Raw genomic sequence first — 27,297 nt, 5'->3', positions numbered from 1 at the left:
TACATGTGGCTTGTCTCTGCTTGTAGCAAAACCAAAGGGTGGGAGCAGGATGGGAGAGCCCAGGTATCTCGCCCTTGCCTTTCCCACTAAGCTTTGGTTCTCTGGGGCAGGAGGGCTTAAGCCCATCAGGTACCCCAGGGACTGCCACTCCTGTTCCCCTTGTAGGGTTCAGCTCCAGACACTGTCCCAATCTAGGAGGTGGCAGCAAGGAGCACAGAGGGAAAGACATGCACCTCAGCAAGTCTGTCCCTTCCTGGCTTCTCCAGTTGCCACCCTGTTCCCAGGGTGTGAGATTTTTTTGTCACCCCAGTCTCTTGGGTTCCCCCAGGAGGTGGCAGCAGCAGAGGTAGTTGGGAGGGAATTAAGGGACAGCAGTTGCCCCTGTAAAGTGCCATGAAGAACAGGAGGTCTCAGAGGGAGGCAAGGCCTTGTCCATGGCTCCTCACCGTGTGAGACCGTTTCCCTTTCCATATGTCCCACAGTGGCTAGGGCTGTGCCTGAACCCCAGTTTTCCAACAGCACTGTGCAGAGGGCAGAAATACGTGGTGCCTAGGGCTGCAAGGCCACTCTGGACATCAGAAGGTATATAGGTGCTACACTGGTCCCTTGCCATGGCAGTGGCACTAGTCTTGCTGCCAGTGCATCTTGCTGCCTTGCTGCTGCATCCTGCTCTTCTGCTGCAGCACCTTGGGAAGAGAGGGCAGAGTCCTGTCAGGGTCTGAGGCCCTGGGAGTGCCACCTCCCCAGGGCACCCAGTCCTGTGCTTCACCTGGGGCCTCCTCATAGAGGGCATGTGCCACTCCAGCAGCTGCTCAGGGGGTGTTTGGGATGTCAGCTTCTCACCCCAGCTCTGTCCGTCACTGAACCATCCTCTCCTGGCTCTGAAACCCTAGAGGGGCAGATGAGGGAGAGCGGGCAGGGGCTGGCAGCCGCTGAGGCCACATCGTGCAATGCAAGATGTGTCCACAGCCCCTCTCCTGCCTGTGAGTGGGCAGAAGTCATCGTTGTCATGGTAGCTACTCTAGCTACTAAAAATGTAAAATTAGCTCTATCAAGGCCCAAATCAGGACACTGGAGGAAATCCCCCAGCCCCATCCCAAACCATGGGCAGCCCCCAACTCCCCCCTGCTCCTCACCCACCTCTCAGTAGCCTTCCAGCTTCCATGTGCTGAGGGGTGCCCAGCAGCGCAGGCCAAGTCCATGCATCCACAACAGTGTCTCTCTTTCATGCCTGGATGGACAGACAGATAGAAACTCTCCCTCCCCCCACGGTCCACTTTCAGCCAGGCACCAGCTCCTGCCGCCAGCTCATGGCTGCCGTCAGTGGGGTTTTATATATAAATAGAGCTCCCAAATTTAAATAGATTCTTTTTTTTTTCTCTCTGTACAGTGAGTCTCAAAAGTGAGTGAAAAGCCAAAGAAATGACTGAGCCTAGGCCCGGCCTGACTCTGCCATCCAAGGAGGTAGTTTTGCCCAAGTTTTTGAACACTGCTGAAAGGGGGTGGAAGAAGGGGCTGGTGAGGATGAGGGTCCCGCTGGCAGGACCCCCCGCCAGCCCCTACACGGAGCTCTCGTCCAGCTTCTCCACCAGCTGCGTGTGTTTCCGCTTCTCAAGGATCTTGCTGAGCTCCTCAGTGAAGGATGCACTGTAGAGGGGCGAGGCCAGCGGCTCCTCCTGCTGCTGCAGCAGCATGTAGCTGTTGCCATTCATCTTGCGGAGGACATTGGGGAGAGCCCCCACACCATTGGTGAGCTCAGCTGGCAGCGGTGGTGGTGGCGGCAGCGGGGGCACAACAGCTGGCAGCTCCTTGACTGGGGAGGTCGGTGCCGTGGGTGCTTCACCAGGGATGATCCGCAGGCAGCCATCGGGATAGGTGAGCTCTTCCTCCTCCTCCTCCTCCTCTCGGCGGCCCTTGCGCAGGCAGTTGGCTGAGACAGTCTGCAGTTCCACGCTGGCTGGCCGCGGCTCACCCAGCACATACTTGCCCTTGCGCTTCTCCAGGCAGGACATGTAGAGGAGGACGGTGCTGAGCACGGCACACAGCACCACCAAGGCGACAATGGCAGAGACGTAAGCCACCTTCATGTCACCATCTGTCTGGATGGCAGCATGGGGCCGTGGGGCAGCCGTGGGGCTGCGGGGCAGTTCAGGCAGCACAGAGAGGCTGTAGGCAGCCAGCAGCGTGCGGAGACCCCGCTCCTCGCCGTAGCAGTGGTACTCGCCACTGTGCTGGGGCAGCGTGTCTGTCACCAGCAGCCCGTCCACCCCCACTCGCAGCCGGTCCTGCCCAGCACCTGGCACCTGGCTGCCATTCAGCAGCCAGACAGCTCGCGCTAGGTTGGAGCGCTGGTCGCAGGGCAGCAGCACATCGTCCCCTTGCAGCACGGTCCGGTTCTTCCACGTCGGGAAGCCTGCGGGCACATGCACCACCTCGCACCCATCCTGGCCACCCCAAGGGATGCTGGCATCGCCCAGAGTCCCAAGAGGCAGTGCAGACTCACCCCGCCCAGAGCTGCTCCGGCATCCTCTGTTGCCACTCTGAATGTCCTGCACCAGCCCTGTGCTGCAAGACATGGGCTGCTTGAGCCGTACAGCCCTGGCTGAAGCCAGCCTTACGAGGGTATGGCCACAGGCAGCCCTGCCTGACCCTTGGCACAGGGGCGACTGTGCCAGAGGGTGATGTGCAAAAGCATGTGATTGGGCAGGTGGAAGGCTCGTGGGGACCCTGCTGGGGACAGCAGCCTATCCCTACCTGGCGGTGGTGGTGGTGGGGCGGCAGGCCCTGCCATCCCAGGCACAGTAGGGGTCGCGGGCGAGGATGCAGTCGTAGCACGAGGCGTACCGGGCACAGGAGGCCAGGGGCACCTGCAGGATCCCACTGGCTGCCCCCACGTACACGCTCCTCTGGGGGAAAAGGACTGGCTCAGCACTGCCCTGGCATGATGCAGCTGGGCTGTGGGGTGCCACATGGTGCCCAGGCATTCCCCTCCCCGGTCCCACAGTAAAGCTCTGCCTTGGTGGATGTGCACGGTGAAGGCTCCCCAGCTCCAGTCAGTGCCATGGGCTGCAGCTCACAACCTGGCAAGGAGGTGGGGGTCAGACTGCTCCCTTTGCTTCACTGAGCTGGGTTCTGGTACGTATCCTTGCTGAAGTGACCCAGGAATCGTATCCCCTCCATCCCTCAAACAGCCCAATGGAAGCTTCACAGCACACTCATGCCTGTATGTATGTAGTGCCCCCCCACTTCCTCCCTCACCTGGGCACGGGAGATCACCAGGCTCTCCACAGGCTGTGGGTCCCTGAAAACCTGCACTTCGTCCACGATGTGGATACCAGAGCCCACCACCACAGCCTTGTGGATCCAACCATTCCCTGGAGAGCAGAACAGGGGGATCAGAAGGCCGTGTGGCACGTCCACCTTGGCCAGCAGAGATACGGCAAATTCATCCCACGCTCACCTGTCCCCATGAAGAGCACATCGTAGGAGTGGCCATCGAGGGCCTGCACCCTGTCCACGGCCAGCTGGCTGTATGCCACGTTCTTCTTCACCAGCAGTGGCTCCCCGCCGGCTGGCTTCACCTCCTCAAACATGAGCGGGTGCAGCTTGACAAAGTCCAGGACGCTGTTAGGCAAGTCCTGAGAGGAGTTGTAGCCCTTCCTGCGGGAGTGGTCCGTAATGCACTGCCCAGGGGAGACGGGGGTCAGGGGGGGAATGAGGCCACCCCACCCCCTCAGCTCTGCACTCCCTGGCACTCACAGAGCCGGGCCGGGGCTCAGGCACCGCTCCATCGTAGCGGGACCACTTGCGAGCCGAGTCCTGGTACTCCATGTAGGGGCCCTCAAAGGCATGCTGCACTGCCGAGATGCTGTAGCGGCACACAGCTGAGGCCTCCATGGTCCTCCTGGGGGGCAGAGCCCTGCCTGAGCCTGGGCAGACACACAGCTGTTCCCCAAGAACACATCCCCAGGTGCTCAGCACCCATCTGCACGTCTCTAACATCTCCAGCCCCCCAGTGCCACAGACCTTTATCCCCAGCTGGTTTTGCCACTGCCCTGCTCACCACTGTGCCGAGAGTGTGAAGGCAGCATAGAAGACAGTGCTGGCCCAGTTGCCTGCATCCAGGCTGCAGATGCTGCGCAGCACCTCGTAGTAGGGGATGTAGCAGACCAGGCGTGCCTTCATGAACGACGTCCACTTGCGTTGCAGGATCTTCTTCCCCCCCACGTCACTCTGGCAGGGTGCAGGGAGCATTTCTGCACAGGCTGCTGGTGGTGTCTGTCCCCCTTTGCCTGTGCGTCAGTTTCCCCCAAGGTCCAGGTGCACAGCCACTTGTGCCAGCAGGGGCAGCCCTTGGCTCCCCATGGCTGGGGACATACCTACCTTGCAGACACGGGCCACCCGGGCCACTCGGGCCACCTGGCTCTTGTCAAAGAAGGATGTGGTCTCCTCGCCTGCCCGCTCCGTGAAGAAGTAGTAGATTTTGTCATCATCACCCACGGGGCTGTCTTTGCTCTCCCGGACCAGCACAGAGGCCACAAACTCAGCATCTGGGGGACAGAAAATGAGAGGTGAAGACTGAGGGCCCACCACAGAACAGGGGATCCCTCCATGCCCTCATTTTCTCTCATGGAAACCCACACACGATCCCAGGGCCAGTGCCCACCCCTGCTCCATGCTCCCCAAGGTGATGCATGGCATGGCATCCCACAGCCTGTGACACTGGTTCTGGGGGAGGACAGGGACATCTCACCATTCAGCCAGTGTAATGGGGACTCCTCTGTCTTCAGTGGCCGCTGGTGCAAGTTTCTCCGGATGTCAGGGAGGCTCCGGAACTCATAGCGTGTGGCTGTGTACAAGCCGCCATCTGGGCAGGTGAGGCAAGGCAGGAATCATCAGATGCATAGCTGCTCAATACTGGGAAAGCAGGACAGCCCCAAAAGCCACCGGCATCCCCCCTCACTCAGGCAGAGGAGAAGGAGAAGGACCCAGTCTTGGCTTGCTAAGGCCCCTGCATGCAGAGCTCAAAGCGCTGGGGACCACCCCATGGGGGCACTGGGGATGGAGCCAGGGTTGGTATCATCTTATATGTCCCTGCCAGCCCTGGGAAAGGTGCAGCTTACCCACAATGAGGCCAGTGTAGCCACGGGCAGGGTCATATGGGCACTTCTCCTTGCCTTCCTCAAAGTGTGATGGCAACACGAACCTGTCGGCATCCTTGAGGGGGATAAGCGACTGCGTTAGACAACAGGGGACAGATCTTCCTTTCCTGCCAGCCCCAGGCTCTCTGAAGCTGCTAGTGGGGACAAAGCAATGTCCATGGCCAGACAAACCCCCCTTGGCACCCTCCAGCTGGGCAGAAACCACATCGACAGCCAGAGCCCCCAGCCAAGAGCAGGGGCTCAGGGGGGAAAGGCGAGCCCTGGCGCTCCACCGTGGCATCATGTGGGCACAGTCAGAAGTCAGCCTGTGCAGCTGATGTTCCTGGGGTGTGTCTGGCCAGCAAACACTGTCCATCTGGGCTGTATTGCTGGCACCGATGTCCCTGTCATGGCAGGAGTTATTTTCTTTGCAGTCTGCAGTTCGCAGTTCAAAGCATATTAAATAATGACAAGGCCTTTCAAGTGCCGCAGCTCCTCTGCCTGACTCCCAGAACACAAAATGGTCAAACTGGACCAGTGCCACAGGTATGAGGACAGGCATGTCTGATCTGGGGCTCTCCAGCCACGCTGGGGACACAGCCCCAGACCCCTTTGCTCTGAGTTCAGAGAGAAAGGTGGGCAAAGAGCAGCCAAGTCACCGAGAAGCCACTGCTTGAAGGTCAAAGTCCTGCTGACAGGGGGACATGGCTGCCCCTGGTTGCTCTGTTGTAAGTCACTGCCATGCAGGGACCCTCCAGCCTGGCATGGGAAATCCCTGGGGAGGGGCCACTGAGTCACTTTCCTCCCACCGTCACCCTCCCTAGGCACACTTGTCACCATCCATGGGCCAGTGTGCAGCCCCTGATTTGGGAAGGACCCTGCAGCAGCCAGGGCTGGGGAACAGCTCTAATGTTGGCACATCCCACCTTGCTGCCCCTCCCCCCACCAAGCAGTGTTTCCCTCCCCACTGGCCATCTCACTATGGGGTCAGAGTCCAACCCCAGTGCTTCGGTGGAGACTTTGAGCATCTGTGTCATGGTGGCTGTGTCCCCAGACTGGGGTCACTTGCCTCCTACCCCAAGCCAGGGAGGAGAGAACAGGGGATGAAAGGCAGAGATCTGTGGATGGAGATGGTGGCAGAAGATGGGAGCATGGTGGCATAGGATGAGTAAAAGCTGCAGGGCTGAGCAGGACTCACAATGGCAGCACAGAGCGGGTGGAAGGCGTAGGTCCCACAGGCGTAGAGGTGAGTGCTGTTCAGCCTCTGCAGAAACCGCACGTGGTTGAAGCACTCCGTCTGCGGAGGGGAAGGACAAGTGTCACCACCCAGGCAAAGAGGCAGCAGTCCCCTGCACTTGGCACCTATCCACCAGCTCTACCTTGTTGTTTTTGCCCTTCTGCAGGCAGTCCATCCGCTTCTCTGGGGAGGCTTCCCAGTGGATCTGCAAGAGAAAGAGGGACTGTCAATGTGCTCTGAACAACAGGCAGCACCCTGCCCGTGTCTCACCAGCCCAGGGTGAGAGCAGTCCCACGCTCCAACTTGTAGGAAGAAACTCCAGAACACCTTCAGGAGCCTGGAGGATTTTGGGGTGTCCTTAGCAGGGGGAGCAAAGGGATGTGCTTCCCACCCTGTCCCCTGTCCCACCAGAGCGTCCCTGAAGCAGGCAGCGTTGAGTTTAGGGATGTCTTCCACTGCTGACCCCACACTGCCTGACTGGGAACAAAGACCAGACATCCACAGGGAATTTGGGGACAGCACCTCCAGGCAAGACCTGAGATGGCAAGCAGGAGGATGAGCAGGATTGGGTGGCCACAGTTTGAACAGGGAGCAGGCAGTGTGGCACAGGTGAGGACAATCAGGCAGGGGAGAGCAGGGGCCAGGCTCACCATTCGGTGGGAGCCATCAGCCACGTCACTGGAGTTGAGAGCAAAGATGGCTCCCCTGGCACCCACGTAGAGAATTCCCCGGTCATCCTCCAGCAGCAGGGTGCTGTAGTTGAGGGTGTGCATGCTGAAGAACCGGATGCCTGACAGCTCTGTAAAGAGAATGGGGGAGCTGAAGAGGGGCCCTGGGGCAGGTATAGCCCAAGGCACCAGGAAAAGACAGAGGACAGTCTGGGAGCAGGCAGGACGGCACCCATTGGGGTTATCAGACAGATAGGGCTAGGTGACAGCAGTTACGCAAGGAGGAAGGGAATTGGGCAGATTTGATAGGAGGCTAAAGGCACTAATTTAGCTCAGGCTCATAGAGACAATTTCTCCCCACTAACTAAAATAGCAGCTCAGGGGTGGGAGCTGCAACATCCATGTCCAACAAATCTGCCACACTGTTTGGGGAACTACTGAAGGAAGTAAAACCACATTGACCGCAACCTCAGCTCTAAACCAGGGGCTTTGAACCCAGCCAGCCCAAAAGGAAGGATGCAAAAAACCTGAACCAAAACTGCCATGCAAAGAGATGGCTCCCACAGCAAGGCTGGGTGCTCACTGCCCACCAAGCTGGAGAAACCATCCAATTCCAGGTGCTAAGAAGTGCGGGGTGGGTCTCAGCCCTGGTTGGAGGGACCACAAATCAGCCAGGGAAGGAGGCTTGGGACCCAAGGCAGCTGGTAGGGAATGACTCCCAAAAGAAGGCATTTCTGGCTGCACAGCTACTGAGCTGGGTTTCATTAACAAGGTCAATGAAGCCACACAGCCACCTAAGACATGATGACACTGTGGGGCTGGCTGACACCACATAGCAGCAATTAGAGAAAATCACAGAAGATTGCTCCCTGACAACAATCTGGGCCACAAGAGCACAGCCCAAGGGTGATGACTGGCTCAGGACACCCTCTAAGCGCTGGTGAGCAGGGCCAGGGGTTGTCTCCCTCAGCTGTCAGGGAGATGACACCAGGCTGGGCAGACCCAGGAAAACCTTTGCCCTGCTCCATCCCTTGGAGCATATTTACTCCAGGTATGCAAAAAGAGACAGCGAAGCAGGCTCTGATTTCTCAAGCCCAGGGGACTGGAGTCCCACGTTACAGAATCACACAATCAGCCAGGTTGGAAGAGACCCTCCAGACCATCAAGTCCAACCAATCACCCAGCCCTATCTAATCAACTAGACCATGGCACTAAGTGCCTCATCCAGGCTTTTCTTAAGCACCTCCAGGGACGCCAACCCCACCACCTCCTTGGGCAGCCCATTCCAACGGGCAATCTCTCTTTCTGTGAAGAACTTCTTTCTAAGACCAAGACTAAACTTGAGACTGTGTCCTCTTGTTCTGTTGCTGGTTGCCTGGGAGAAGAGACCAACCCCCACCTGGCTACAAGCACCCTTCAAGTAGTTGTAGACAGCAATAAGGTCTGCCCTGAGCTTCCTCTTCTCTAGGCTAAACAACCCCAGCTTCCTCAGCTGCTTGTATCTATCCCTGCTGTGCTCAGCCCCCACTCCAGGCAGTGCTGGACATGGTCATGATGCATCAAACCTGGTGCTGGCACAACCACAAACCTCACCACCACCACAACCCACAAGGCCTTACCATCAAAGGTGACCGTTGTCCTGGGGGTGGCATCCAGGTCAGTGGCAGATGGGTAGCCCATGACTGCTGCCACCCCTGCCACGAAGAGAGCTGCCAGGAGATGGTCTGTGCCTACGCTCATCTTCCCGCTCCTCTGGCAAGGGCAGCCACCCAGCCTGCTGACACCAGGCCAGCACAGTCAATCCTCACAACGAGCTCCACACTTCCCCAGGATGGGGCTGGCTGCAAAACCTTCCTGAAATGCAGAACACTGGGTCAGACACTCCCACTGTCCCCAGCACCACACAACCAAGTCGGCTTGGGAAGGAGCTGGCCATGCACATGCCTGGAAGTTTGACCAGGCATGGCCTCAGCCCGAGGACAGCTGCTTCTGGGAAAAGGAAACCCTTGTTTGCCAGAAGGGAAACTGAGGCTGCATCCAGCACAGGGAGGAGATTCTGAGCTGAGCAACCCCCCACACAGTACCTCCCTGGCTCAGTATCTATGCCATCACAGCAGCAGCAGCCACTTGCTGAGCATTGGTTTGGTTGCTTGGAGGCTCATTTCACTCCAGGTCTGCTCTGGGCTCCTTCCATTGCTCCCAGCCATTTTCTCCCTGACCAAAGGACACACTTCAGCAAAGCCAGCTGACCCTCCACTGCATGTTCAATACCCAAAAGGTAGGCATGTTTGCCCCCAAAAGCAGACAGTGGGGCTTGGGGCCAAACCCTTCTTGCACGTCTCTTGGCGTGTTGGGGTACCCCAAGCCCTGCTCCCCAGAGTGGTTGCAGCAATGGGCATCAGAGGGCTCCTGGGAAGCCCATGGCTGCTTGTTTCCTGCCATGCAAGACACTTATCTTACCAGTTTTGCCCTTCCTGAAATGACAAGACTCCTGAGGAGAGAGGCATGGAGAAGGATGCTACAGGCATGAAGCAATGTAGGGCAAAGAGAAACCCATACAGGAGCTGCTTGGCATCTTCATCAAGTCTTTACAAGCAAGAACAGTTTCATCCCCTGACTGCCAGTGTTTTCCCATGAGATTTGAGTTTCTTTTTCATTCCAAACTGCCTCGAAGCTCAGCATCCACCTTGGTTCTTGCTTTTCTTTATCCAGTCCCTCCTTAATAACCCCTCCCAGCCCTCCTGGCTGCTTTAAGCAAAGGCACCCTTTCATTTTGCAGGTGTTAACGAGGAAGGAGACAATGGGTATCTCCAGATAGACCTCCCCATAAAGTGACCAGTGCCTATATGTTTGCTTAGACTGGAGTATTTTCATGAATATCAACCAAATACCTGACCCTGCAGAGAAGCTGTTCAAACATGCTTGCTGCAGATGGTTTCCCTGAAGCAAATACCTCACTAGGTCTCAGGCAAAGGGGAGGTAAAACCAAAGTGAAATGCAAGTGAAAAGGGCTTTGGGGCTGAAAAGGAGAAGCAAGAGGCTGGATATGGGTTCCAACCATAGTCCTTGAGCTTCTACTAAACTGCTGTTTCCTTTGGGAAGGTTTGGACTCAGACTTGCACTGGCTGCTGCCCCATAACATCCCCAGGAATGTGGTGGAAGGGAGACATCTCCCCACCAGCTCCATCCTGTCATGCCTGCCCCCCAGGCACCAGCACAGAGTACCTGTACAGCACCCAAATCCAGGAATAGGCAGGGTGCTGCCCCCAGGGCTGAGCTACCAAGGAGCAGGGGACAGCAACCTGGAATGTCCTCTCTCCAAGGAACTCCTATTCCTGGGACAAGCCCTGTCTGGACTGAGGGTCTGCCTGCAAGCAATGAGCCTGGCAGGGCAATGTGAGGCAGGTGTGGGGTTGGAAGTCAATGGCACCAGGTCTAGCATAAGCCAAACCCACCAATCTTTTCGGGCAAAGGTGGGGTCACACCTGGAGCAGCAAAGCACCCAAAAGTGCTCAAGCCATCCCGGTGCTGACACCTCTCCACCCTGAGAGGAGCACCAGGGCCACCCCAGCGGCTGTGTGGACCTTTCCCCAGCCTCCACACAGGGCTGTGAGCCTGTAATCATGTACAAGCCACAGGAGCTGCCATGCACCTGGGCTGGGAAAGCAGAGGGGAGGAGAAACCTTACAACAAGACAAACAATGATCTCTAATAAATGAGTAACAGCCCTGTGAGCTGTCTGCATGCTGCCAGGCATCCTCACCTTATCTTCCCAGAACAAACAAGCCCTGAACTTTGCCTGCTGCCCGGCTCTGGGCGCGCCAGGGATTGGAGCCTGGAGCACAGCCGGGCAGGGATGGTGCTTATCACGGGGCAAGCACCACACTGTGAGCCAGCCCCAGCTAACATTTAACCAGTGTGAGCACTGAGCCAGCACAGAGGGGAGAAAAATAAAGATAATAAATTAAGCTGTGTGGCTACACAGGGTCACTGGCCAGGTAGGGGCAGAGGGTAGCAGCCTCCTCTGCTGCCAGAGTTGAGCTCCTCTGCTTTTTCCAGGGGAGCAGCTACACCCATTTCCTTTGCTCAAGATCAGATGTAACTTTATCCTAAAGGACATTTAATCAGTTAGCTGTAAAAGCTAGTTAATATTTTACTCAAAGGGAAGGGCTGCTTCAAGCTTCTCTATTTTTTTTCATACCTAGAGTTGGGGAGAAAGAACAAGAAGGAACTGAAATCATCCTTGGCCCTGCACCAAACACCTCCAGACCCATCACTTCTCCTTTGTCAGGGTGCAAGTTCAAAGCTCTGGGTAAAGACAAAGGCTGTGAGGGTCAGGGGGAGGAGGCAGAGAAGGTTCTGATCCATGCAATCCACCAGTTGGGCTGGGGGTGGCTGAATTGCTCAAGCCCAGCACTTCCATGGGAAACAGGAAAAAGACAGGAGGGGAAATTCCACAAAGATTTTTCTTCAGGAGAGAGACACAAACAGGGGAGAGGAAGAGGCTGAAAAGCCACAGTAGTTCAAATGAAATCTGGGACTTAAGAGAAAAACCCCAGCCCCCAGAACTGAGTTCCCAAGCCACTCAGCACCTTACTTACTTCCCATTGCAGGGGGAACTGACATTGGACCTTAATTCAGCCCCAGCTCCTGCCCCATCCAGCAACACTGAAGAAGGGTGGTGGAGGTAAGATCTGGCTGTGGGGCTGATAGCCCTCCTGAGAGCTGGGCAAAGCCAGGAACCAGCTGCTCTAATCACAGCACGCAACATCCATGGGGGCCAAAGACCACTCTCCTGCTCTGGTTATTGGTGGTCCTGCGGGATGCAGTCGTGGCTTCCAGCATGGAGCCAGGCAAGCCCGACCCAGACAGTGGCTCCCACTGGTGGGACAGGTTAGCCGATCCCTGGGGAATGGCAGGAAGGCAGCAGGGTGGCAGAGGTGTGCAGGCATGTGAGAGCGCGCAGGGGAGCGAGCGAGCCCTGGTCAGGTCTGACTGGGTTTACTGGGTCACGATGGAAGCTGTGCCAGTATGACTGTGCTGGCCTCAGCCTCCCACCAGCAGCCAGCCGGCCCAGCACACCCAAACAAGCCGGCTCAGTCGGCACCTCCTTAAAATCCCCATGACCAGCATCTCTGGAGGCACAAAAAGCTTTTTGATGAGTGAATTTCCCAGTGGCAGGTCTTGCCAACCTGGATCTGGCCAAAGACACCAGCCAAAGCTGCCACACCCCTCACCAACCGCTGCATTGGGAGCTTCTGCTGGCCATGGTGGCTCCTTCCTGCTGACCCATGGTCCTCAAAGCCATGAGGCAGCAAAACCTGGGAGCAAGAACCGACCGCAAGCTGTGGTGCAACTTGCTGCACTGGGCTGGAAAATATGGAGGGACCTCAGATGGACTCTTACAGGTCCCTCACTGCTGCTTCCTTGACAGTACAGCCAAAACGACTCTGGCTTTTTAATTTTAAAGCAACCTGGGAGAAAGAAAGTATATGCCAGGTGGGAGCATCCCTTCTCCAGCTCATCCCCAGCATCTATCCCAAACGGTGAAACAGATTTGCAGAGCAGGATCAGATGTTTCCCCATCCTGCCACTCTGCAAACAGCTTGGGTTGCTCCCCCAAGCTCCAGTAAAGCCCAAGAAAGCTCCTGGAATAGCTGCCAGACCTTCCTCCCCTCCTTGTGGATTGGCCCTCTTGGCATCAGCATCATGCATTCCTATGAGCAAGGACTGCTGGCTTCCTGATAGGGACCAGGATTTCCAGCAGGTCTCCTCTGGGTTACTGGGTTGCAAGAGAGCCTTACAAGAGCTCCTGGCAGGGAATGCACCAGGAGACACAGCTTACAGCTTACAGCTTGACTTTTCATGGCAGCCCAGCACAGGCAGTCCAAACCCTGTGCAGTCAATTCAGCTTTACTTATCAGGACCAAGCCCAGCACATGATCCCCCCTGGCCCCTCTGCTTCCCCTGCCATTCCCACTAGTCCAGCACTCTTTTACCCGCTATGGGGACCCACACAATTGCCCTCAGCTTCAGCCGAAACAGCCCAACCAGCTCTTGGTGTAGGTTGGGGAAAGTGCTTGCCCCCGGGCACAAAGCAAGGAGACCTCCTTGCTCCCAGGTGTGGGAATGAGCCAAGGAACTATAGGGACAAATAAACATCAGGTGAGAGGTGAGCCTGGCCCCATGCCTGGCTGCAAGCATAGCACATTTTGATCCCCCTTTCCCCAGAGCTGGCAGACCTTGGGTGAGGAATTCAGTGAGATGTGAGAAGAGGAACCAGGATGAAGGTTGCCAGGCAACTTTAATTCAGTCCTTGACGAACTTCCAGCACTTTGCTTCTGCTGCAGAGCTCGACCAGCAAATGGTAAAACATCAGGTCCACCTCAAACATGTAGTGTCCATCCTCCATCCATCTGTCTGCCCATCAGAGAGGCTTGCTCATGTTCCTGTGCCTGGGGTGCCCTGCAAGGCGATGGGCTCCCTGCAAGTAGCAGCATCCCTGAAGGCCAGCCCAGGACGAGCTGCCCTTCCCGGCAGAGATTTGCAGGGGCAGGATTTGACCCGTGGGACTGTGCTGGCGCTGCTGCAAGGGTATTTCTCAACCAGACGGGATTTTTGTCAACAGCAGCAAGAAAAAAATGCTAACGTGCTGAAAGCCCTCTGGGAAGAGGGGATCTGTGCTGCGTTTGGGGGCTGGGGAAGAGGAGGGAAGGAGCACAGTGACCTCCTGGGAGACCCTTGACAAGTTTATTTTAGTTTCTTTCTTTAAACAAAACCACATTTGACCTCGAGATGCTCCAGTGGACACGCATGAGAGCTTTGGTGATTCAGGAAGCAGATTTATCCCTCCCCAAATTTGGAATTCGCGCACAGCAGAAGAGAGAGAGAGCAGTGACATTAGCTCCTCTCAAGGATCATCCTGCCCTGCTCCCATTGCAAAGCCCCACACACAGCACAGCCGCTGAGGAGCCAGGAGGCCAGGCAGCGGGCACCAGCAGGCCATGGGAACAGGCTCTGAATTCCCCAAGCATGGCACAGCCCCCATCTGCCGCCAGCAAAGCCCAAAACATCTGGCAGAGGAAAGCACCCAGCCCTGATCCCACCAACGTCACAGCAAGGAGGAGGAGTGTGGAGGAGCAAAGTGATGGATGGGACAGTGGTGAGGCCAATTAGGGACACAGGCTGGTTTAAGGGACACTAGTTCTGGCGTGAGCCAGATATATAAACATCCCTCAAAAGACAAACTGATCCGTTAGCAATAAAACTAACAACAGCTGAACTTCTAAGAGATTTGCCTCAGTGGCCCCCTCAACACCATGCCTTGTTCCCTGTCACTCTACAGCATCCCACTGGGCTCAGTGAGGGACAGGGCCCAGCCATGGCATCCTCCTGCATGGTTGCAGGGATTGGGGCATTTCAAGCTTCTCCCCAGCTCCTCCTTTTCTCTGTTCTTACAAGAACTTGTTCCTCTCCTCAGTCAGGTTGGGTCTGACATAAGGCAGGAGGTTCAAAGGGGCTGACAGGCGGTGACAAAGCTCATTTGGCAAGTCCCCGGGAGAGCTCTCCTAACATTCTCATTCAAACCCACCCAAAAAACCCAGATGAAATAATAAGGAAAGCTGCTCTGGCCTGTGCCATAGGCAGGCATCACCTGCCTACAGCTACCTGCCAGGCACAGCAGAGAGCTCCTCTTCAGCAGCTCTCAGAGCGCCTCAGCTGACGGCAAGAGCAAGGTACCCAAGACAGCAGAACACAGAGCTCCTCCACTCCTCCCTACGGAAAACCCACCAATGCCAGCCATCAGTCAAAACAGCTCCTTGCTCAGCTCCATTGCCCAAAAAAGCCTTGATGAAAGCTAGCCTAGGAAGAAAGGGTGCAGGGCAGGCAGGCTGAAGGGCAAACTCTTGCAGCTCAGCAGCAGGGCCAGGTATGCTAAGGGATACCCTGGCCTGCCCAGACCAGGCATTGCTGGGCAGGGCGGCAAATCTCCCCTTACAGGAGCAACTCCCTTGGTGCTGGAGGCCATGTGGCTCTTGCAAGCTGGCAGGGAGGACACAATCCCCATAACTTTTCCCTCCTATCCAGCACATCTTCCACTGTGGAAGCCCCACAGCAGCAGCCCTGGGCCAAGCCCACAGCCCAGCACCTGACAGCCCAGCTGGGAGCTGCACAGGAACTGTGAAATGAAACTGGAGGGTGCTGAGATTCAGTGGCCCAACCCTGACTTCACCCCGCCGCCAGCTTCCCCCCACATCCAGGCCACAGGGAGGCAGAGTGTGGCTGCCAAGCCTTGGGAAGTGGGCTGCAGACTCCCAAGGCTCTCACCTCCTCTATGGTAGGGAAAACACATGCTCAGTGCTAGCAACATCACTCCCAAACCCAAACATTTTTCCATCTTTTCCTGCCTCATTTGCAGCATGCCAGACTTCGCCACTTGCTGGCAGCCCCTTGGTGGCTGGGACAGACAGACAGACAACTGGACAGACAGCCCTCCACATCACAGCAAAGTTTCCCAGCGAGGGGCCTTTTGCATCCATGGGCTCAGCGCTGGATTCGATCTGCAATTCATCCTTCAAAGGCTTTGTGGCTGATACACATTGTCTCCACAGCAGACACAGAAAAAATAATTGTAGAATTAAATTCCCAGGAACAATTAGAAAGAAAATGGGGGAAAAAAATCCCAACCCTAAAATTCAGAGCCAGAATATTTCAAGGCTTCTGAATTCATTTGCTCATCCCCATGGCTGCACTGTGTTTTATTTCACTGGGTTCATACAATGCAAGACAAGGCATTAACTTGGGTGTTTGTTTAGAGCCGGTTTGTCTTCCAGGTTTTTTTCCAAAGCCAGGTTTGAGTTTCAAAGACGTTTCTTGGCAATGCCTGGAGTTCCCACCGTCAGTACGCAGAACACAGAGCTTCCCTGAGGGGAAACCAAGGCTCATAAATCCCATACGACCTGGGGTCCCCTCAGAAGCAGGGGCAAGAGTTGGAGCACACTACTCGGCTTGCTTGGAATGAACATGGAGCTTTCCACCCCAAACCTGTCCCTTTTCCTTTTATTTATTCCAAAGATAAACTGTTTTCTTTTCAAAAGTCCAGCAAAACCAGATGAAGGGAGTGGTTTTATGGCTCCCAGCTTTAACAATCTCTTCTTCTTTCCTTCACTTTACCTCCAACACAGCTTCAAATTTTGGGTCAAACTCAATCTGATATTCAGCTTCTTGTTCAAAACTGCACAGCACAAGGCAGTAGCACCTGGCTATTCCCACAGTCATTTGCATACCGCCAGCTTTGCTCCCCAAAATCAGTTCCCCACCTTATTTGCATGGGCTGGGCTTTGCAACAGGCAAATGAGAGTGATCCATGAGGTAAGGGGAGGTGGGGTTGTACCTGGTGGGGAAGCTTTTAAGCAACAAGATTAGCACAAGTCAGAGCACAACATAACTCACCAAGCTGCACCCTGTCCCCTGCACCAGTGGGTAACACCATGTCCGCAACCCTCGGTTTCCTTCATCTCTGAATGGCAAAGCTCAGGCCCCAGGAGTATGGAGTGGGGTGTGGGTTTGGTGATGATCTTGCTATGGCAAAAAGCCCTCTTGCTGGTAAACCACCAGAAACAGTGGCATGACCACGCAAGGGGGGATGGCAGTGACTGTAGCACTTCCTTCCTTTGAAGAGGAACAGGCACCTGTAACAGCCCCCACGGCAGCATCCAGGCTGCTCTCGGCATTCATGGCAGAGGAACATAAAAAGCAGTGGGTCCCTCCAGACCAGCTTCCTCCACCAAACCTCCCACCATATGAGCCACTTCCCAACAAGTCCCATCAAGATGCCAAGCGGAGCCGCAGGCAAGCGCAGGGAGGGAAATTCCCCACACGCGGCCAGGAAAGGTTGGCACAGCATCTCCACCACACCCACTGCTGCCCTCCTGCATGGGGTGCTGGCATGGTCCCCCCATCACTAGTCCTGCCAAATGCACCTGGATGTTTTTTTCCAGACACACACAACCTGCCAGATTTGCTGAATAAACCTCCTAGCTTCAGCAAACCTGCTGCATTCCTGGCAGGGAAAAAGGTTCACATGCATGTTGGAAAAGGCAGGGGGGGAAGAACAAACCTATGACACAAAGCCTTCATCTGCAGAAACCGAAAGGCTTGTTGGGGTTTTGTTTTTTTTTTTTCCCCTCCGGTTGCAACACAAAACCAAAGTCATGATACAAATCTCTGCATGCTGGGGGGCAGCTCCCTGCTCCGTGTGCCTCTGGGCAGAGCAAGCCTGGCCAAATCGAGATGAAGCAGAAACAAGACCTACAGACAGCACCGCTGCAGCCATCCCACCTGGGTCTGGGGTCCAGGCAGGGGGCTTCAGCCTGCACCCACCATGGAGCAAGGCAAAGCAGTTGGAGTCCACAGTGGCATGCCCACTAGCACCAAAAATGCCATCATCATTATTAATAATTTCCCTGCCTCTGGGGGAATCTGCACTCCTCATCCATTTTGGGCAGTCTCTTTGTCTTTGGAGACTGTTTTTCTTGGCACTTGAAAAGCCCTTTCACGGTTCTCTCTCCCACTTCACACTCTCAATTTTAAAGGCCGGGCACAAGCCACTGGCCTACCTCGGTACTCATGGGGAGGCAAAGAGAACCCCAAATCCAGTGCTGCGTGGCTACACAGCAGAGCCCTTCTACCCTTGCGTCACCAAGGAGATGCAGCTCAACCCAATGCAGACAAGCCCCCAGCACAAGTCAGTGCCTTCTGCTCGGTGGCATCCACAGCCCCCACTGCAATTCATCCCAGAGAGATGAATCCCAAGGACCAAGGCTCAAACAAGCCACATGCCAAAGCACTCCCCACCTCCCTACAGGAAAGAGCAGAGTCAGGGATTGCACTGTGACACCTGGCATCAGGTTAGTACCTCATCTCAGCCAGCTGAAACACCAGCTGCCCCCAGGTAACACTGAGCCTCCCCAAATACTGCCAGCAGTCCCCATCCCTGCAGACTCGAAATCCCCTGGATCTGCTGGGGTAGGGAGGGTTATGTATCTAGCGTTCCCCCTAGAAGATGTTGCTGTGTCTGGCTGCAATTCCCACCATTCTCTTCCCTCACACCCTCAGCATGTACCTTGTCATTCCTGCCCAGAAAGCTACCCGCACTGCCACCAGATCTGCATATCCCCACCCCCTCTCCAGCTCCTCACCCCTAAATTCTCACCTGCACCAGCTCTCCCCTTACTCTCTCCATCCTGCCCCCATGGCTCTGCCCCCCATTCTCCCCCAAGGCATCATTCCCTGGACTTTGATCCCAACAGGTCAGACTCCTGCTCCTCCTTCTCTGGACTCTGCCTGTGCACCCTGCACCCCAGCCCTGCCTATCCATGCAGCACCTGCACCCTATACCCCAGATCCTTCCTGTGGACTCAGCATCCAGACACAGCACCCGAACAGCCAGACCCAGCATCCCCAATCCTGCCTGTGGACCTGGAATGAGACTTAACACCCTAAATCCACCACCCTCAATGCTGCCTGCAGATTCAGCATGCAGACCCAGCATCCCCCGACCCTGCTCTGCAGACTCTGCACCCAGCCCCAGCTCGTGCCTGTGCATGCAGCACCCGCACCTAGCACCCCAGGCCTGTGGACTCAGCACCCGGATCCAGCACCTCAGACACTGCAAACACAGACCCAGCAAACCAGACTCTGCCATGAACTCAACACCCAGAACCAGCACTCCAGCTCTTGCCTGTAGACTCAGCAGCCAGAACCCGACCCGGTACCCCAGGGTCTACGGAAGGACTCAACAGCCAGACGCAGGTCTCCAATCCTTCCCGTGGATCTAGACCGAGACCCAGCACCCTAAATCCACCAGCCCCGACCATTCAACACTCAGATCCAGCACCACCGACCTTTCCTTGGGGACGCAGCATCCAGCCCCCGCACCCAGATCCAGCTTTCCATATCCCGCCCGTGGACGCGGATCTGGACCCGTCACCTGGACACAGCCCTCCCGGCCCCGCCTGCGGACCCGGACTGTTCCCACTCGCGTCTCCCCGGCACTTGCCTGGCGCGGTGCGGCGAGATGCGGTGCGGCTCTGCTCTGCCCGGCGGCGCAGCAGGTGCGGACGACGCGGCGGAGAGCGGCGCGGTAACGGCGCAGCCCTGGCGCAGTCCGGCTGTGCGCGGCCCCGCCGTGCAGTGCCGTGCCGAGCCGCGCTCACTGTACCGCCCCCTGCCGGCCGCGCTGGTGCGCGCAGGCTGCGAGCCGAGGCCGGACACAACCGGCTCTCCGGAGCCACCCGGCCGCCGGCATGGGGCCCACGGAGGAAGAGGAGGGCAGGGGCGGCAGGGAGCCGGGGAGCCGCGGCTGGGCCACTCCCGCGTGCGAGAGGTTTCGCCGACCAATGCAGGGAGGGAGGTGGAGACGTTTCCCTCCACCCCCAGCCCATGGACGGTCAACGCCACCACGGCCACATGGAGTGTGCTGATGGGGCGGGGGTTCGCTCAGCCCGGGCAGTTTGGCGTATATGGCCCCAGAAGAGCCGCTGGCAGAAGAGCCTGCGTTCAAGTCCGTTGCAAGGCCAGGCAGACGAGAAGGACTCATGACTTGGGCTCGTCACTATAAAAAACTTGTTCCTGAATGCAGATAGCATCACCCCACTCTGCCAACGCAGCACACGTGGTGTCATCACACCACAGCACACACGGTGTCATCACGCCCCAGCCACCATGCCTGCTGAGACTCCTTGCTTCCCAAACCCACTCCAGCCCCTCACAGATGGATTGCACACCTGACCAATGCGCTGTGCCCCATCTTCTCCATCCTACTAGCATGTGCCTCCCCATTTAGTCTGTTTACACACAGTGAAAGCTTGTTTGGAAACACAGGCAGGTAATGGTTTCTCTAGGGCCCAGTGTGGAGCCTTCTTTTGTTCTGGGTGGCTTCTGCGGCTCCTCCCCACAGGCAGGAGCTGCCAGGTTCAGGCCTGTGTTTGCTTTCCTTTCGCAAGCTTTCAATGCCTGGCCAACCCTGCCTCCTCACCTGTCTCAGCGGCAGCCCTCCCGAAAGCAAAACCCTGAGCACTCTGTGTAATCAGCAGGTTGGATCTAGGGCAATTGGAAATCAGCTGGAGCAGGAGGTGCTGTACCTTGCACACACTGGATTACAGCTCCTGAAGCTGCCAGGGTGTCCATGTGCTGCTAGCCTGTAGTTACAAAGCCATGCATTGCCCAGTCCCAGCTTGGCACCCTTGGACACTGGCTCATCCCCTCCACTTCACAATGAATCCACACAAGGGGTGAGGTCTCCAGGAAGGGGACAAGGGCCTCCCTTATGCTATGCATGGCAGACCTGGACCCCAATGGCAGGGCTTAGTGTTGAGCAGGTTTTGTTGAAGTTGCTGAGCACTGTCTGGCTATAAGGATCAGCCCCAACTGAGCTCTCACCATCACCTGGAACTTTAAAGGTTGCTAAGGTGGCAGGGTACTCCTGTGGGGAACCAAGCTAGGGACATCCCTGGTCACTGCAGGGCAATTGGACTAGATGACCTATAAAGGGTCCCTTCCTATCCAAAGTATTCTATGATTTTAAACATGCTGTGGATGGGAGAGAGAGGACTGAATCCACCCAGTCCCCACACAATGATTGGTCTCAGCCAAGGAGGGACAAATCTGGGTGCTTCTGTGGATGTGGTGGCTCCTGTCACCCTCATGCACACTCACCAAGAAGCCACAATCCCCTTGCCTGTCACAAGATGCCAGGGCCTGTTCCCTGTCCCTTCTCCCAGGAACCCCAGGAGAGCAGAGCAGAGATGCTGCCCACCTCTCCCAGTCTTCCTGCCCTTACTTGCTATACGCTCCAGAGACTAATTACCATTTCCTCCTGTCCTTGGGCTAAACCTTGGCGTCTCCTCCACACCTCACAGTGCCTCACCTTGCCTCTCCACCCACCCTGCGGAAGTGGGATGCCCACGCACCGGGAGCTGGGCTCACCCACAGCCTTGCCTGGCCAGACCCAGAGCGCTGCATGGGCAACAGGAGGGCAGGCGAAGATAGCAGGGACTGCCCATGAGGCAGGGATGGTTTTGACCAGCCAGTGGTGGAGGCTTCTGGTGCTGCGAGGCAGTCAGTAGCCCACATCCATTCTGAACCCTATCCCCTACCTTAGCAGAGGTGCAGATGGAGGGTGCAGGGCCACTTATAGGGAGAGCTGCTCCATCAGTGCTGGGTAAGAGGGTGCCAGTACTGACAGAGGGCTCCCCAAGGCTCTGTCTCACTCTGGGGCACTGCATCCCACAGCAATACTCCCTGCCAGCGCAGGCAAGCACCCACCCACGTGGCTGCAAGCTGAACACAGCACAAATTGGAGCTTCATTAGCTCCTGGCCCCGCAGTGAGGTAATTAGTGCATGAGCAAAGAGCAAGCAGAGCCTCACACTGCCTATTTACAGGCCTGAGCTTGTGAGGCTTTAATTAATTAACACGAATCATCGGCAGCTGGAAACAGATCTATTTTCAGAGCCTTTGCTGGCTGCTGCCCCCGTGAGATTGGTTGAAGGAATTTAAGGCCCCACGAGGTTGAAGGCCAGGGCTTTGCTCTTCTTTCAATGTCTCTCCTGAGAGCCAGAGTGGGTAGGAGCTGAACCATAGCCACCCCACTCTGGTGCCTGCATCCCTTTGCCCTGCAGAGAGGTGCTGCTGAGCTGGTAGGTCTTGCTTGTGCTCCAACCTCAAACCCAGAGCCAGTAAGGCACTGGAAGGGGTATTTCCTATTGCAGCAGCCCTACTCCCAGCCCATGGGACAGCCTGAAGCAGGGGGTCCTTTGAGTGCCACAGCACCTTGGGAAACTGCTCTCCCCACAGCCACACAAGGGGATTTTATCCCTACTGCTCTCTCCCCGTTGATCCAAATAGCTTTTAGGAAAAAGAGATGTTTTTGGTGCCCTGACCACCAGCCCAGAGTCTGGGTTCTGTTTAATTTGTTCTCGTTGTCACTTAAACACCACATCACAGAGCCATCCACACAAGGGTCAGCCGGCTTTTGCCTGTGACAGTTACCTGTCACAGCACAGGTCCATCACATTGGCACACAGCAGGCTAGGTGGGTTCCCATGATGCCCATGCTCAGATGGTGTGTTTAGGTTCACCCTACCCACAGAAGCAGCTGGAAATACCCATAGACAGCCCCTTTTGCCCCTCTGATGCTCAAGGAGCCAGGACAGAGACACGGCAGCTCTTGTGTTTCAGTTGGCACTGCACCCCTGTCCCAGCTGGCATCCCAGATGATGTGAGGAATTATAACAGGGCCACAGGGCCGTAAAATATTGATGGGATTAGCACGGATCAGCTCTCCCAGCGCACATGCCATGCTCACCCCAAGCCTGGGAGCCAGTGAGCTGCGTGCACTCAGGTTGCAGGTCAGTGCCCAGGGCTACAGCGCTGCCAGGTGCTCTCTGATAAACCCCCAGCCAGAGACATTTCTCCAGCCACTGCCAGCTTGCAGCCTTCTTGGAGAGACATGAGGGTCTCTGCTGCAGCACAAGAAGACATGCATTAAGCTGCTTAATGCACAATTCCACTGTGCCTCAGGCTCTGCTGGGGATGAAACATTGCCTGGTTTGGTTGTAGCTCAGCACACACTGCCACCCTGGGCCCCAAGGGTCCCCCAGCCTGTTTGCAGCCCCAAAACAGCTCCTAGACTTCATCCTCTCCATCCCCTTTGGCCTCTCTCAAGTTCAACACGTGTGACCAGGACCATAGAGGATGCCTCATGCATGGGTGTGTCCCAGGTGACTAGTGGGATGCCCTCACCTTCCATGCTTGCTGTGTGTCCCTGCTCCTGCTCCTAGGAGCCAGGTTTGGCTAGGAAGAGGGTTTCATTGTGGATCACAGCAATTCAAACAGCTTAGCAGGACTGAGTATCAGGCAACATTAAATTTGAAATACACTGGCAGGAGCCATCACAGCAGCAGCACATTGTGAAGCCCCTAGTTTTAAGGTTGCGGCACTGATGGGGTGTTGGTGCCTATCAAATCCGTGGGACTGACCAGGATCTGCTGCCTTTGGTAGGAAACTGCTTCCTGGGGCAGGTCTGGCTCCTCCCTGGCAGTGCCTGCACCCTACCAAGCAGGTACAGATAAGAGTGAGATAAAATCCCAGTGTCTGGGATTTGGTTTGCCAGCCACTGCGATCTGAGGAGCGGCAGGCAGGCAACCGTTTCAAGCTGCTCTTTGGACTGGTTTGAAAGCCAGCTGGGAGTTACAAAACCATGGCACTCCAGCAGCTGGGGTTTTATAAAAGCCACAAAAGAGTTGTGAAACTCACACTCGAGCTGTGCCAGCCTGCATTGTGCCGAGGGGTGTGTTACAGCCTCAAAACCACCAGCGGAAAACCAGGTACCTTTCCCTTTCGCCATGAGAAAGCAACAACAAGCAAACTGCCCTTTCTCCAGGCCCCTCCATCCCTCAGCTACCCTGTGAGACTGGCATGGCTGCTTTCCTTGCCTCCGTGGAAGACAAGAGCATCAGGAAGCACACCAGCCTCACTCACACCATGAGGTCAGCCCCACTGCTCCAGCGGCTGCCATCGCAGTGCTCCCCTCCACCCACCACAGGATCGGCTTGCTGAGGCTTGGGGTCGGCAGTGCTGCGTGAGGCAGAAGAGCAGACAAGAGCTGCTGGCAGTGCCTGGAGCCCAGCAGCAGCACTCGGGGCTTCACAACAGCTGAGTGTATGGTTGCCAGGCTTGGCTTTGTTTCCCAATGGCATCACGGACTCATCAAGCCAAGCGTGATGCTCCACAGATTAGCCCCAGGGAAAAAAAAATATTGCAGCGGGCACATAGCATAAAAGGCTCAGGAGCCTCTTTCCTTCTAGTCACTGAGCAAACTTTCCAAACCACTGTTTCTTTGGGCTGAGAGCCAGCAAGGAAAATTACAATTGCAGAAGAATTTGTCTGAGAAAGTTATAATGATCTGGAAAAAGGCAGGGGCAGACCAGAAGGCAGCTGAACAGCCAGGCTGTGCTGCTGCCACAGCAGCCTGGTGCTCAGTTTTGGATAGGGACAGGACTTTCCCCCCTGCTCAGTAGAGCAGCAGAGTTGCTGTCCCTAGTTCCTGCAAGCTCAGATGCTGTATTTCTCTCCTGTAAGTGTTTGGCAGTGGAAATCAGGATGTTTGCCCAGGGCCATTTGTTGATGAAGGCTGCCAGGTGCCGGCAGCCCCAGCCGCAGAGCTCAGCATGATGCCAGGGTGGATTTTCTCAGGGGAGAAGCAGCTGAGTCACAGCAGCCTTCGATCTGTTCCCACAAGCCTGACTGCAAGAGCCGCGCAGGAGTTCACGGAGGACAGGCGCCGCACGGGGAGATGGCGGCACTTGGGTTGCTCCTCTGCAAACTGCTCCGAGCCCATAGAAAGCATCTCCCTGGCTCGGGAGCTGTAGGCAGTGCACCTGTGGGGAGGGGCTGCGAGACCACAGGAGGTCAGGCTCCTGACCTGCCTTTCAACTGGACAGGGATGCTTCAGGATGCTCCTGCCACACAAGGGGCAAGTGCCCGAAGCCACTGGGAATCCTGTGGGATAGGTGAGAAAGGCATTGACACTGGGGCTTGTCCTGGCTCAGGGGCAGGAGCAGGAGCAAGGTGGCTGCAGGTGGAGAAGGGGCAGAGCCACAGCTCCAGCCCCATGAGAATCATAGAACGGTTTAGGTTGGAAGGGTCCTTAGTGTTCATTTACTCCAATCTCCCTGTCATGGCCAGGAATGCCTCTCAACTGGACTTGGTTGCTCAAGGCCTCATCCCACCCAGCCTTGAACACATCAAGGGAGGGGACATGCCCAATCTCTCTGGGCAGCCTATTCCAGAATCTCACAAGCTTCATACAGAAGAACTTCTTCCTAAAACCCAGTTTAAACTTACTCTTCCTCAGCTTAAAACCATTTCCTCTTGTCCTATTGCTAGACACCCTTATAGAAAGTCCATTTCCAGTCTTCCTGTAGGCTCCCTTCAGGTGTTGGAAGGCATCTATAAGGTCCCCCTTAGAGCCTTCTCTTCTCCAGCCTGAACAATCCCAGCTCCCTCAGCCTGCCCTCATAGCAGAGATGTTCCAGCCCTTGGATCATCTTTTTGGTCCTCCTCTGGACTCATTCTAACAGTTACATATCCTTCTTAGGATGGGGACACCAGAACTGGACTCAGTATTCAAGGTGCGGTCTCAAAGAGCAGTGCAAAGGGGAAGAATCATCTCTCTCAACCTGCTGGCCACACTCCTCTTGGTGCTGCCTAGGATAATTTGCTTTCTGGCTTGCATGAGCACACTGCTGGCTCATGTTGAGCTTCTCATCAATCTGGATGGACACCAGCTACCCCTCTGCCCATCATCCCAGCTGCTCCCCAAAAGCAGATGGGCTCCTCAGGGAGCACCTCTGCAGCTGGGCCATAGCACCTTGTGTTTCCCCCTGGGTGGCAGGTGGGTCCCTGCCCCTGCCACACGCAGTCCCTGTGGTTGCACAGGGACTGGGGCAACACCAGTGGCTTTCAAGAGCTGCCATTTTGGATAACCTAACCTACACCAGCCAGAGCTAAAGCCAGAGGGTGTAGTGTCCCCAGCATCCACTCTCTGGGCCAAGCCACCAGCCAGGCTCCACATCCCCATGGCCATCTGAGTTCCCATGCCCTAGCAACTCTCCCCAGCCTGGCCTGCTCCAGCCTAAAGCTTGGGTGACTTATGGGCAGCCTGCTTCTCCTACCCAGGCACTGAACCCCAATGCCGCCGTCACTGCCAACGAAGAAGAAACAACCTGAGCGGTGCAGTAAACAACTCCTGTATACAGGCAGAGGACTGGCAAGCAGAGCTGAGTGCATTCATCACTCTCAGTTTTTCTTCAGCTCTGACACTTTGATAGGGGTGAGGGGGTGGGGAAAGGAGAGTAGCTTCCAAAATTTATGAGGTTGGATTTAAAAATATACCTCTTAGAAGCGCTGTGAAACCAGGAGATGGCAAAGGCGAGTGGCTTAAAAGCTGCCTTCAGGAAAGGATGTGAAAGCTCTGCCTGCCTTGGGAGGGGGGATCTGAGAGAACTGCGTGGTTGATACTGCAAATTGTGTCCCCACTGGGATTGTCACAGCTCTCCGTGCCATGCATTACAAATAAAATGGAAGGTAGGGGTAACAAATGACAGGTTAAAATCCCTCCAGCCCTATGGTAATGTCATCCTTAGTGCAGATAGGATCAGACTGTTACCTTCAGTCTCCTGGACTTTCTTCTCTACATCCTTGACTTCCCACTGCTCCACACATAGCCACCATTCAGCCCTGTTTGGAAATAGATTCCCTTTTGGGGGAAAAAAATGCTTGTAGCTGTAAATTTAGCTGAAAACATCTCTACCACAGGGAATCACATATCAAATAATAAGGCCAAAAGACTGTCAGAAGAACAACCATGGTCTGAGTCCTTGGCTTTTACAGATGGACCATCCCTCAGCAGGGTGCCACTGAATGAACAGCTGAAAGATGTTACCTGGTCATTCAAAACACCTAGAAGTGATTTAGTCTGACTGACAATGATGCTCAAAGAAAGTTATTTGTCTGCTGATATAAAATGAGCTGTTTCAAGCTTGCCTTTTGTTGTAGTTTCTTTTAAAGTCAGAAAGGACTGAAAAACACTGAGCTAACAGGCTTGCAGATAGAGCTCAGGTGCTGCAGCAGTGGCACAGCACAGGGAGCATCACTGTGAGCTGCCCTGATCCCCCTTGCTGTCATGCTCCCACCTCCTCTGGAAGGATGCTCAGAATGGACCAGGAAGACGATCCCCAGGGCCACTGCTGCATCTCTGCTGAGTTGCAGTGCTATTTAGGATGATGATTTTGCCATGGAAACATCTCCCTCCTAACAACCGATCTATCAGCAGGTCCCAAAAGCAGCCTGGCATTCATTGCATGGTAATTTTTGCTTCCCTGGGAGGAGGCCAGATTCTTACCTTTCCCATGGTTCTATTTTCTTTCCTTCTTTCCTTTTTTTTTTCCTTTTAAACCAAACTACTGGGTTAACTCATCAAAAACATAGCATGAGCCCAAGGTTCCTCTAAAATCTCCTCATAAGCAGATGTTTTTGGTGGGCTCTTTAGATACACAGAGCATTTCAAATGCCCACTGTTAAATATTTCAGGTGAAACAACTCTTCTAAGTGTAGCTAACCTCGCTCTGCAGCTCCACATCACTAAAATTTCTCTGCAGCCTTTTGGGAACTGATTTGCTTCTTTC

General features: G+C 55.6%; 1 protein-coding gene across 1 annotated transcript; it reads right to left on the bottom strand.

Annotated features, from left to right (window-relative positions):
* Nucleotides 1-1,559: 1,559 nt before the first annotated feature.
* Nucleotides 1,560-16,331, bottom strand: SEMA4G (semaphorin 4G). Its single transcript, XM_054382351.1, is given in 15 exon segments — nucleotides 1,560-2,413; nucleotides 2,504-2,565; nucleotides 2,755-2,906; nucleotides 3,259-3,374; nucleotides 3,461-3,683; nucleotides 3,760-3,904; nucleotides 4,064-4,233; nucleotides 4,384-4,550; nucleotides 4,754-4,867; nucleotides 5,124-5,217; nucleotides 6,340-6,438; nucleotides 6,521-6,583; nucleotides 7,029-7,177; nucleotides 8,666-8,933; nucleotides 16,221-16,331. Coding segments are annotated over 15 exon segments (2,787 nt in total).
* Nucleotides 16,332-27,297: the final 10,966 nt, after the last annotated feature.

Source organism: Indicator indicator, chromosome 7, assembly GCF_027791375.1.
Source record: "Indicator indicator isolate 239-I01 chromosome 7, UM_Iind_1.1, whole genome shotgun sequence".
Classification (NCBI taxonomy): domain Eukaryota; kingdom Metazoa; phylum Chordata; class Aves; order Piciformes; family Indicatoridae; genus Indicator; species Indicator indicator.
The sequence above is the reverse complement of the archived record's forward strand: the minus strand, read 5'-3'. Positions and strand labels throughout refer to the sequence as shown.